The sequence below is a fragment of the Cynocephalus volans genome, chromosome 9 (assembly GCF_027409185.1).
Source record: "Cynocephalus volans isolate mCynVol1 chromosome 9, mCynVol1.pri, whole genome shotgun sequence".
NCBI classification, from domain to species: Eukaryota; Metazoa; Chordata; class Mammalia; order Dermoptera; family Cynocephalidae; genus Cynocephalus; species Cynocephalus volans.
The window spans coordinates 136595601-136608855 of record NC_084468.1 but is presented as its reverse complement, the minus strand read 5'-3'; the positions used below and the strand labels follow the sequence as shown (position 1 = coordinate 136608855).

At 35.8% G+C, this 13255-nt stretch overlaps 1 protein-coding gene across 1 annotated transcript; it reads right to left on the bottom strand.

Annotated features, from left to right (window-relative positions):
• Positions 1 to 2152: 2152 nt before the first annotated feature.
• FGB (fibrinogen beta chain) lies at positions 2153 to 9207 on the bottom strand. The gene is made up of 8 exons (XM_063108646.1): positions 9103 to 9207; positions 6641 to 6847; positions 5964 to 6147; positions 4786 to 5013; positions 4133 to 4246; positions 3664 to 3789; positions 3162 to 3447; positions 2153 to 2384 (listed from the first exon to the last, which is right to left on the bottom strand). The coding sequence occupies exons 1-8, from the start codon at positions 9205 to 9207 to the stop codon at positions 2153 to 2155; spliced, it is 1482 nt and encodes a 493-aa protein (XP_062964716.1).
• Between the last annotated feature and the right edge of the window lie 4048 nt (positions 9208 to 13255).

Genomic DNA, 13255 nt, shown 5'->3' with positions numbered 1-13255 from the left:
TTATGAACTTATGAAAATCAGCCTTTCTGACAGGCTGATGATTCTGGAATCAAAGCTGAATAAGAGCTCATTATCAGTAAAAGAAAAGAATGCATCAAATGACAAACTACAGGTGCTAATTGTGGAAAAGTGACAAAAATGCACAAGGATTTCAGAAAGTCTTCTCTGGGTGTTGACAGAATGAAGTTTCAAAACAAATAGTAATTTGTCAGGTGGTGACAGGAGTAAGATGCTATGACAGTAAGAGCATCCTGTAAAAGTGCCTGACCATTGTGAGTAGTGCTACAACGAACACAGGAGTGCAGGTATCTCTTCGAGCTCCTGATTTCAGTTCTTTTGGGTATGTACCCAGAAGTGAGATTGCTGGATCATATGATAATTCTATTTTTTTAATTTTTTGAGGAACCTTCATACTATTTTCTATGTTGGCTGTACCATTTTACATTCTCACTAATACTGCACAAGGGTACTGCCTGATCTCACTTATATAAGGTATCTAAAATAGCCAAACTACTTGAAGCAGTGAATAGAATGGTGGTTGCCAAGGGATAGGGAATAAGGCAAAATGAGGAATTGTTCAGTGTGTATAAAGTTACAGTTTCACATAGGTTCTAGAGTTCTGCTGTACAACACAGTGCCTATAGTTAGCAATACAGTATCATACACTTAAAAATTTGTTAAGAGGAAAGATCTTATGTTAAATGTTCTTGCCACACACACACACACACACACACAAAGGGACACAAAGAAACTTTTGGAGGTGATGGACATGTTTAATATGTTAAATGTGTGCAGGATTTTGTTTTGTTTTTTTCTATATCAAATATACCTCAATAAAGCTGGTGAAAAAAAATTTTAAAGGCCTGACCTGTCCTGGATTGGTGAAAACTCATTGTGACAATGATGTAAGTCTATAGTAAAGGAGGCATGACATGGTATTGGGACCAATTAGTAAATCATTTTCACCTCTGACGAAAGGATTTGGATTTAAGGAATTTGGATATAGATATCAAGGAGCTAACAATAAGCAGGAAAGTAGCCTGATCAGAGTTTTCTATTTTTAGTACAGTATATGTTATGGCAGAGGGATAGATGGAGTACAGGCTACGGCGTAAGAGAACTTGTGGCAGAGAAAATAGGTATGAGTTGAAGTTGGATTTGTTGAGGAATTAAGAGAGTAGCAGCATTTTCAAGAGAGAAATTAATGACTTTGCTTATATGTAAACATTAAGAGGATGACCTTTGGACAACAAGTTCCATGAAAAGGGGTGTCATTGATGATACATTAGGGAAGGAGGACCTAGGGTCCCGGGGTTGCCCAGTGCAGTTGGAGTGAGGTGAAGAAATGTTAAGATGATACACCTGCTTCATGGGGAGAAGTGGAAAGAACAGAAAACCCACTTCTCCTATACTTCCGGTGTGACCAGAAAACAGAAACAATTGAGGGCAATAATAGTTTCCATGGGCAATAGGCAAATTCAGCTTCCTATTTCACTATTTCCCTTAAAAAACACATGGTGAAGACTTGATCCTGACTGTACTCTTGGAATCTCTGATTCTGATGTCTACTTAAGTGGCAGAGAAGTGGTTTTTCCATGGTACAGAGCAAGATTTTGAATCTTCAAATGTTCAAGACCAGTTTATTAGATACTTAAGGTTGTGAATACTTCTCTTTCCTTACATGTTCAAAGCCTAACTTATTGGTCGTGTGGGTCACAACCTAAGGAAATAATTAATGCAACAGAAACTGGTTTAATTAATAAATTTTTTTGAAAGTTTTCTGTGACAAGTATTACATAAATAAATAGAGTTTTAAAAGTGGGATTTTAAGCCTCACAGTTTTTCTACAACAAAGATAGAACATCTCTTCCTATTTTGAAACTTTTCACAATCATCTAGAACTGAAATTATAAACATGGCCTCTGTCCACAATTATCCTTTTAGTTACTTCTTGGTGAGAAAGATAAATGAAGAATACAAAAGAAAATTATGGCTGTTTTTAATGTCATTTATCCTATGACTTTTCCAAAAAGCAACACTCACAACCATTTAAGAGTTTTAGGGGGGATATAATGTATGAAAGAAAATTCCAATAACATAATGTACAAAAATGTTGTCACATATAGAAGAACAAAAATCTCTACTTTGGGGACTATTGCTGTGGGAAGTAGGGCCTGATCTTCATAGACATCTTCTTCATTGAGTACCATGACCCTTTCCAATTCATCCATACTATGCCATCATCCGTGCCATGCTTTGCCATGTCCCAAGTGTACTGTCCACCCCAGTAGTATCTGCCATTTGGATTTGCTGCATGACATCTATTATACCACCATCCACCACCGTCCTCTTTAGAACACTGTTTTCTGGTATCTGCAATTAACCTGAAAGGAAATGTGTTTGAGGTTATTAGAAACAAAACTGCAGGGCCGAGCCCGTGGCGCACTTGGTAGAGTGCTGCGCTGGCAGCGCGGCGACGCTCCCGCCGCGGGTTCGGATCCTATATAGGACTGACCGGTGCACTCACTGGCTGAGTGCCGGTCACGAAAAAACGACAAAAAAAAAAAAAAAAAAAAAAAAAAAAAGAAACAAAACTGCAGTGGTCAAGTTAGTTCTTTGAAGAGTGCCACACTCAGTCATGCATGGTGCTTTTTCCTCTGGGTTTTAGATGTAAAGTCACACTAATACACCAAAGGCCTTCTCTGCCCTATAGCGAGAAGGGGAGAGAACTGGGCCTGTGTGGCAAATTAACCTAAAGACTACATTCGTTTCTCTGTACTGAAATGACATCTTTTAGATCCCTTAGTATTAGAGAATCTTGGAAAACAAAATGAAGGTTTCAATGTACGTGATAGAATATAGAGATACAGATATTTATCTATATCTAACACTCATTACTCAGAAAGTAACTGTGCTCTAATTCCAGTTCTATCTCTTGGTGGTTGTGTGCCTTTGGGTAAATTACTTAATCTCTCTAGACCTCATCTGTAGAATGGGAGTGCTAATGCCTACCTTATGGCTGAAATGCCTTAGAATGGTACAGAAAGAGTTCAGTACAGTGGCCCGGTAAATGGTAGTTATCAATAACATGACCTATTATTATTATGGGTAATAATATTAGTAGGGGCTTTTAAAGCAGGAGCAAAGAATGCAGCACTTACCAGCCATCATTGTCTCTGTCATACGTGCTGAAGAACATGCCATTGTGAATGGTCATCGTTCTGTTTTCTCCTACCAGCTGAGAAGCTCCGTCCATGAGGGCATTGCCAGCTGTTCCTTTATACTTGCTCACTGAGACTTGGTATTTGTTGGCTTCATTCTGTACAGTGAATCCTCCATAGTGAGCCCGTACCTTATCTCCTTTCCAGTCCTCCATTTCAATCAAAAGTTCTGTGGGCCCCATCTTGGTAAGCTGGCTAATTTTATCATTTCCAAGCCAATACTCACCTAAAGGAAAAATAAAATAAAATCTCACCAAAAATAAAACCTTTGGAAACCCAAAACCGCCTTTCTTCCCTATCTTTAGCTTCCATATTTTTGTAATTTAACTCCTCCTAACTGCCTGATATCTAAAAACAGACCCCCAACACCATAAGTTTTTTTAATGGAAAAAAAAATCCCCTTTTAAATGGAATGATTTTCTTTTGGGCTCCAAGTTTTTACCTGGTAGGCCACAGTATTTTTTCTCATCTTCATTGGTTGCAATATTTCCAAATCCTTGTTTATATGGGTCCCATTTCCTGCCAAAGTCAACACTACCGTCTTGACGGTTCTGAATTACTGTCCATCCTTTGGGTGAAAAAAGAAAAAAAAAACCCAGCACATATTAACCAATAACAAATAATTATACTTTGAAGGGAATGTCTGAATCCCTTGTCCATTCAACTAATTTTATGCCCACTTATATTCAATGCTCCAAAATAGATATAAGAAAATAAGTATGACAGGAAAACCCTTAAAATCTTTGAAAACTGTAAGTACGGTTCTGAATCGTGGATATTTTACAACTTTAAAAATATCGGATTAAATTCCATATCAAATAACTCATTGTTAGATCTAGGTCTTGTGCCCTGACATTTTATGGTATCAAAATAATTCCAGGATGGTAAGTCAACAACTATCAAATACTTACCTCCACTTTCTGTGTTCATATCACAGTATACTTTATATGGTTTGATGGAACTGTCAGGCTGAATGATGTACATTTCAGATGTTTCACCTCCTTTCCTGATAATTTCCTCACATTCTGCAAACAAGATAACATATTTAGTGAGAGTCCTACAACATAATTATTTGGTCTTTAGTCACCAATTCTTTAAGGTAACTGATGACATAGGTTATAGAAGAATGTTTTAGTATAGACATTTAAGAATAATATAACAGAAATTAGATCTTCCTTTTATGGAAAATCAAACTTAGTTTTAAGGATTCTATCTGCAAAGGGGATGAAAAAAGCCCTTCTCAACTTTTTGTGTCCTGGGATATCCATCAACTTCCACAACACATGAAATAAAGCATTTCCTACATCTCTCCATGGTCCTGCCATCTATTCAAGCAAATGCATACATACACACATCCTCCATCCCAGAACTACCACCATCACCATACTCCATCCTGCTCACCCCAAACCAACAAATACATCAGGCCAAGCCAGAACAGTACATGCTAAGGATATCTTCACGATGTGCTGTAAAATCGTCATGATCTGTTGATTTCTCTTATTTTTAGAGAGTATGAGTTCTTCTGGAACCCTACAGACATATATTTATCAACTGCAGTAGTTACCTTTGCCAGACACCACAGGAATATTGCAGCTGACAGTGCATGGGGTGCGGCAGTATTCCATTTGAGCTGAGACATCAGATTCTAATTTTTGTATTTTACTTCTCAGGTTTTCCAGGATTGAACGGAGCACACGAAGGTTAGTTGGGATATTACTATTCACAGTCTCATCTATATATAATTGGTGCTTTTCCAGCTCTGAGGAGTACTCATTTAGTACATTTTCATTATCTAAAAAATTGAAATTATGTAAGAATGGTCAGTATTTTTGCCTCATAAAAAAACTAAATGTATTCAACCATACAGTTATGATTTCGATTTTCTGAGGATAACAATAGATATTGAGCTTCCATCAGGCTCATGATATGTAGTTGTATTTAGGGGAAATTATTTGGTTCGTGGCATATACAAATTAACATATAGTCTAACTACCATACTGTAATTTGCCATAGGTGTAAGCTAAAGATTGTGTCCAGTAATAAATACAATAGGTTGTTTATTTCTTTGGTGAGAAAAAGAGGAGGAAGCAGTATTTGAGCCTTCTTCTGCCAAAGTTCAACATCTTATGGAGCGGATACACTTGATTTACTTATACATTTCACATAAGTACAGCAGAACCTTGAAATTTATGAGGGACTCATGATTCCTTTGATTCCTTTGAAAAAATGTCCAAATCATGCTACTCATTGAGACACCTATGCTAGGCTCACACACCAGTTACTCCTAACCACCATGCCAATAGTTCTCAATATTCAGATCTCAAGATTCACAGGTTAGTTATCATCATCCAGAATACAACTGACTATATCACGGATCATTCTCTCATATTCGAAACCTCAAATGTTAAACCTATAAATGCTGAATGTTTACTCTGTGAATATTTTGTTCTGAGTCACAAGTTTGTTTTAGACTAAAAATAAGGAGTCACAGAGAATTTCTCATAGAAAATTATCCTTGCTGATGCCGGACTGGGAATAAGATTTCAATAATGCTTATCTAGCATATTGCAGGTGAAGGTTCCTAAGTGAGGCTCTTAGGGTAAATCAGGCACATACTGAAAGTGCAATGAATGCTATTTAGGTTAATCTAGAAATGTTAATCTTCTTGTAATGATGCATTCCCACAGCAGTCTAATACAATTTTGTAATTGAGAATCAGTTGGAAAACACAGGGATATCTACCTTTTACTTGCTTCTGCCTCTTTTTCCACATGTCTTTTAGCAGAGTCACATACTGATAGGTGGTAGAGGAACTCTGGGAAATAGACTCCACCTGGATGTTTAAGTCATCAACATCTCTTTGGATTGGTCTTTCCTGTTTTAACAAGGTATCTTGCAACTCACATCCTGTAGGACACAACACTCCCTACACCAAAGAAAGTAGCAGGCATTAGATGAAGGATTTGGGTTATGGAGATTTGTTAAAATAACACGTAGTGAAAAATTCAATGATACAGTTAGTCAATATAAAAACTTGTTATTTGATTTTCTTTATGTAAGACCAGAGATTCTAGAGTCATCATCATACTCCTATTATGATTAAAAATACTTCTTACCACAGAAGATATGTAATTAGGCTATGAACATTTTACCACCTGAACAAAGGAAGTGGGCAAAGTTCAAAGGTAACGGCAACACCCACATATTCTAAGTTTTAGTTGTGAGCCTGGACCAATGGAAACAAGAAAGGAAGCCTAAACCAAAGGCCCATTACATTTACGTTTAGAATTTTATTTCCAAAATAAACAAATAAAATAACAACGATAGTATTGCAGGTCAATGAAATGTGAGGAAGCCATGGTGAACATGGGCTTTCTCTGCATGTGACGCCCACCACTGAGAAACATTGACACACCCACCAGGTCTGGGTCAGCATGAAGACAGCCTCCAGCATCAGGGGCTTTTCTTTCTACTTTTTTTTGTCCGGCTGCTGCTTTGGCTGGACGAGCCTTATAGCCACCTCCACTGATGGGAGGTGGAGCAGGCCTCAGACTGGGAGCCTCTTCCCTCGTTCTGTCAATGGGTCGATGACCACGAGCATCTGCTCCAGAATGCGGGGAACCAATCTGAAATAAAATGCAGAGTGTTGCAGAAGATTGGAGATGTAACTGTTTGAGTACCCTCATTGCATAATTGAGGTTATCAGAAGCCTAATGATTTGTTTAAGGTCCATCAACTGGCTAGTTGGTGGTAGTGAATCAGTAGGTTGCTTAAGTCTCTTCAGTAACAGAAAGAAGACCCACTGCATGTAAAGCTATTGCACCCAAGGTAACTTTTACAGAGGCCCTAAAACAAAGCTGCATCAGATTATGAATAGTAATAATCTCAGATTTCTGAAACCTATACACATTGGAATGCAAAATTGTAAGGCATCTATACTGTCAGGAAGAATGAATACTCTCAAGCCACTTGGATTACTAACTTTCTACAGTTATTTTAAATCATTTCCCAGTTTTAAATTTTTATGATTCAACAACTAAGCTAACTCCCATGTAATCATATTTAAGAGACTAAAGATTTATTGAAAGTGAAATTTACTCAGAATTTATTTGTAATAAAACAATCTTTGACCCTAATAAGGTACTCTGAAGCCAGACCGCTTTGGTCCAAATCTTGACCGACCTCACCACTTAGGAAAGTAACTTTATCTACGCCCCAGTTTCCTCAACTGTAAAATAAGGATAATAGTTTGCATCTGTCTTATAATATTACTGTAAAGATTAAATGACTCACTGCATATAATACCCTTAGAACAGTACTTGGCACGTTGTAAGTGTTCATTACTATTTTTATTGGAATCATATATAACAGATACTAAACGTGGCTTCTCCACTGCTAATTCCACATTTATTCTTATCTCCTATCAACAAAATTATTTGTTAAACCATTCTCTTGAAATTTCCTACATGATTTTTCTATCAAGCACCATAATTTTCTCATATTTAAAATTATTCTCAAGATTAACTCATTGTGATAAAAAATATTTGCTAACATAAAAAATATTACATTAAAAGATAATGAAGTGAAAAATATGTAATGCAATAAAAAAGTTTTGGCTTGAATTACCTATATTATCATATATTCTTTGTCAGTAGTTACTCCCTCAGGAGCTTAATTACAGATTAACAAATGACAAGGTTTGGAGCAGCAACTGAGCTCGCATGCAATTTTGTAAGTCTAGAAGTCATCGAATGAACTCTATCTAGAATATTATTGTCATTCATTCATTAAGTTGTAATATTATTTAACATTTACTGGGATGGTGCTAGGATTGAAACCCAGGCAGGTTGGTTCCAGATTCCCCTGCTTCACCACTGAACTATATTCATCCTTAGTGGGTGGAAATTTGGAGGAAATGTACATACTCCACGACAAAGACATGGTCCCAACCACAGCTTATATGCTCTAACACAAATTTTATAAAATGCAGTTTACCTGTTTATTACAAATAAAATTATAACAGAAGAAAACTATTTTTATTTTGCCACTAGACTGTCACTAGAGAGGTAGCACTTTACTAGAAAAGGAAATGAAAAATATTTACAGAAATTGTGTGGATCTTCTATGAAGATCACTTATTGAAATAACCAAAAGTAGAAAATCCATTTTGTAGCTTAAACTATTAAACTGTCTCTGTATTTTCAATAACTTCAAGCCAATAGCAATAAGTCAACAAAAACAATACCTGAGGAAAAACTTGTTTTACAAATGAATAAATTAGATGGAGCTGTGATTCATAACTATTAACAATAACAATAAATACTACCCCCAGTTTAAATTTTCTCATCTGAAAAAAAGCAATATTTTATTTTCTGTCACTACACTTGATTTAGTCTGCTTTTAAACTTAGGTCATAATTCTCACTCATACAAGGTAATTGCAGGATCTATATATAACACTCCTTCACCAAAGCGCAAACTATGTACCACAGCTTATTTTCTTTTAAAATACTGCTCTTCTATTATTTTATAGTCTGTGGAATTTTCAGATTTTGTCCTTGTAATTGTAGTAATGTATTTCTAGAACTAAATGAAAATCATAGTATTCAGGATAACAAGTGAGAAAAACACATTTTACATTAGCTAAGCCATCCTCATCCTGGAAAAGTAAAGGTGATAAACCAGAAAACAAGAAATTATTTTGTTTTTATAGAAAAAATACTATGAAACATTCTTTAAACAAAATAGGTCCCTGAGATTAACAATTCAATTTCATAACTACAATCAATACTAATTTCATTATATATTCACATAAGATTATGATTCTGTTATATTTTATATTAATATTAGTAATAATATAATAATATTTTTTAAAAAGTCACCTCATCGTAGTCAGAGACTTCTTGGGACTTAACTAACAAGACACACAATAGTAGCAAGAATAGATGTTTCATGGTTTTGAATTTTTGGAAGTTCCAAGAATCCATCCTTTGCCTGCAGACTTAACTAAGACTTCTTCAATCCTATATATACCTGAGTCCTCTGCTAGGTATGACTTTAGAAATAGTTACCTTCCCTTAGTTAATATTTAATTTTTTGGTTCACTTGTTGACTGAACCATTTTCTTACTTAAGCAACATCTTCCCAGCAAGAGATATTTACTTGTCATAGAACTATTCTTCTCTGTTGGCCTAATTTAGAAATGCTAAAGTTCTTCAATTCATTTAATTGGACAAAATGATGGAAAATTAGGACATCCCTAAATGATATGTGCATCATATTTCTCATAAATTAATGTGGATGTTGCACAAGCTCACGAAGAATGTGTGAGAAAAGTATTTTTAGTCCAAGCACGAAAAGTTTGATCTACTCACAAGGCATCCACTAAAATTGTGAACTCAAAGATTTACCATAAATACGTATGTTTTGTGGCAATCATGTAATTCAGTTTTAAAAGTGGTCATTAAAATCAAGAGTAATTTTATATCATCATGTATTTATCTTTTTTTTAGACATTAATCAGAATAACAATAATAATTCATGCTTTATGCTATGATAGACAAACATCAGAAAGAATATGTCTGGACTTTTTGTTGTTGTTGTTCCGAACAGATTTCATATTTTTTTCTTTATTAATATAAGTTAAAATGTTGAATAAATTCTGAACGTTATTAAAATGATTCATAGATTATAAATTCCTAAATCGAAATGATTATTACGGTGATTGGATACATATTTAACATTCTATTTTATTGTTATGTGATGTTATACATTGTATATTATATTTTTTATAAAACAATGTTATTTTAACATTGCTGAAGTCTTCATACATCTATTCCAATCAGTGTGCTCACAAACTAAATGTGGCCCATTTCCTTTGTCATTTCCCATAAGCCACCCAATCCGTCTCTCTTATCTGTTCATTTGCTTGTTGCAATCAGGAACAACTCCTCCAAGAATCAATACCAAAGTCAACATCCCTAATCCCAGGAAGTGTGTTGCTTAAAAGCATTTTCTGGTTTTTGTATGGAAAGTGAAACATTCTCATTAATTTTTAAAAATTATTTTATTAGAAAGATAGCAGGTTATCTGGGTTTGGATCAGGAGGGTATTTTAAACAATACTTTGAAATTGAATCTTCATAATGGTGTGAGACCCACTAAATTTCTTTCTTTTTCTGGTAGCATAGGTTGCATTCCCAAATTCTTTCAACTCAGATTTACAGAAACAAAGTACTAAGTTTAAACTAAGAAAAATGCTTGATTGGGTCTTTCCAAATGTGTGTCCCATTTATTAGTACTGAGTAAATACATTCTTTAAGATTACTTTCTTTAGTTTTCATTTTTTTCAAAGGAATACACAATCTGACAGAAAAAGCAAATATGTATGTGTGTATTAATTAAAATAAGATGCAAGAACATTTCCCTTCAAAATATAAAGAAGAAAAGTTATTTTAATAATCTGGACAGGATTTTATTTTAGTGACGTACAGATTCTTGAGGACTTAAGAAGAACTATATGTTAAGAAGACTAACACAGTTTTTTTTTTTCTTCTGAGGTAACGTTATTACCACATTTTCAATCACTGACATTTTATCAACTAGCAATAGAACCGTCGTTTAACCTCCAGAACTTTGCAAATTAGTTTCTTCTAGCATATGAGGCTCTTGTTCAACATTAAAGTGAAAGTTTCTTTACATTCTCATTTAGTTCTATTTGGAAAGACGGGAAAAAATTAGAATGTATGCTCCATAACAGCAGAGACTTAACATTCATTCCACAAATGGTTCTTCAGAGCTTCCTACAGGCAGTGTGCTAGGGGCTGGGGAAACATTGGTGAGCAAGATAGACATAGTAGGCATTCAATAAATAATTGTAGCATGAATGAGTAAACTAGCCTTCATTGATAACATGCCTCAGATGCCAAACTATGATAATCACTTATCTTATTTAATTTTTGAAACAACTAAGTTCTACAGATGATAAAACTGAGGCTCAGAGAGGTTAAGTAAACTATCCAAGAGTGCACAGGTAGTAAGTGCTCATATCAAGATTTGACCCAGGTCTGTCTGACCCTACAGTCCCATACTCTGTGCCCCTTCTACCATATTGCCCAACAGAATATAAACAGTATAAAAACTTTACCTGTACCTTATTTTTGTTTGTTTGGCCAGCCCATCATCTTGATACTATAGTGTCTTGGACTGGCACAGTCATTCTTGGTCCTCACTTTCACTTATATTTTCACCTTCATATATAAGAATGGGTGTGGATATTCATGTCAGTGTGAGAGGCATGGACCATGCAGTGATAATGAGTTTCTTTAATTCCAGTTCTTGTTAGATACTTTTTCCATAGAGTTATATAGCTACACTAACACTCTAAATTGCCTATATTACAAAGTAGATGGATGGTCACGTTTTCAAAAAGAAGAAATACACTTGCAGAAACTCTACTTACTAAAATACTTAGTTTTTTAGAATGTTGATGCCATTGGTGAAAGGGAAAGGGAGTACTATTTGTTCAGTTGTGTTTTGAGATCAATAGTGCAGTGTTCTTCATATTAGCTGATGTCGTTACATAAGACAAGAGCAGTAAACCAGTGACAGAGAAAACAAAGATAATCTGTCCTGCCAAGCAGCTCTCTGGAATGAAGGGCAAAGACTTGCAGGTACTGATTGTCAATATATCTGTTGCTACTTTTACAATTCATGTCCAGCCCAGTCTACATAGCACAAGGCAATTTGTGTTTAGCTATTTACAGAACACCTACTTTGTGGCAGGCAGTGTGCTAGGGGCCAGGGATACTTTGATGAAGCTTTATGTCTAAAGGGAAAGACAGAAAATGGAAACTACTTACAATAACTTGTGCTGAGCCTAAGGCAGGGGAAGGTGAGACTTTGGGAACAATAACTTAAGGACCTGACCTCCATCAGGGGGAAAAGGGACTTGAAAGAAAAAAGGCTTTTGGACTTGAAACTTGTAGTCATTCAGACTGTACGATTTATATCACGCACTTGGCACAAAGAAGGTATTGGATAAATATCTGTCGATCAAGTTTATGAATGTATAAATGATTGAATGAAAAAATAAAAATACCGATTCTTTATCTAAATAGGCATAGGTTTTGAGATACGATTCTAAATCATTGTTAAGCTCTGTGTGTGTTTTGCGTGTGTTACCCTGAGCCACAATTTGAAAACCACTACCCAAAAGGAAATTAATACTGAAGAGTTGGAGATGAGGTTGGACCAGGGCTTTTGGGGCAAGCCTGACCAGCGTTAACCATCCTCAATGGGAAATCCTGTGGCAGGGAAGAAGAGTAGGAGATAGCTCTGTCTCTTGTGGAGAGGCTCCCTCTATTAACTCTACTGACATCTACAGAAAATGTCAGTTTGCTTTTCTTATGGGAACTGACACAGAGCATGGCAGTAAGGGATAACAGGCCATTTTCTTCTTTAACCAAATGCAGGTCACAGGAGCTAGAGATAAGACAGAGATACTCTTCTGCTTCTGTCACATTGAGACTCAAAACCACGAAGGGTGTAATGAACACCTCTTGGCTGACCCTTCTCCTGGAATGATGCCCAAAACGCAGGAGTGGGGCTCTATTGGTCCTGTCGCTATTGTGACATCCCGACCCTCTAGCCTCCAGGAAACAAGTTAAGGGTGGACAGACGCCTTACCCAAAGCTAGCCCTGTCAGATTCTCTGTCCCGATTTGATATTTCCTGGAAAAAAGAAAAAAAGCAGAGAATAGGGTGAATTGACCTGATGTGATATTTATGGCAGTATTCTAGAGAGAGAGCCTACCAACTATAGCAGCAGAAGTAAACACAACTCCCAAACTTAATCATTTGATTCTTCTGTAAAATCTGTGTGACACCTGATGTCCTTCCAATAGTCTCATCACCACTTTACCTTTTATTAAGTTAGGCTGAGATGGTTTCTGGGGTTTGCTGAACTAATCCAAAGAGAAAATTGAGATCAAATTTTTGGGAATCGGACTGGCTGTCTTATTTTTAAGCTTAAATTG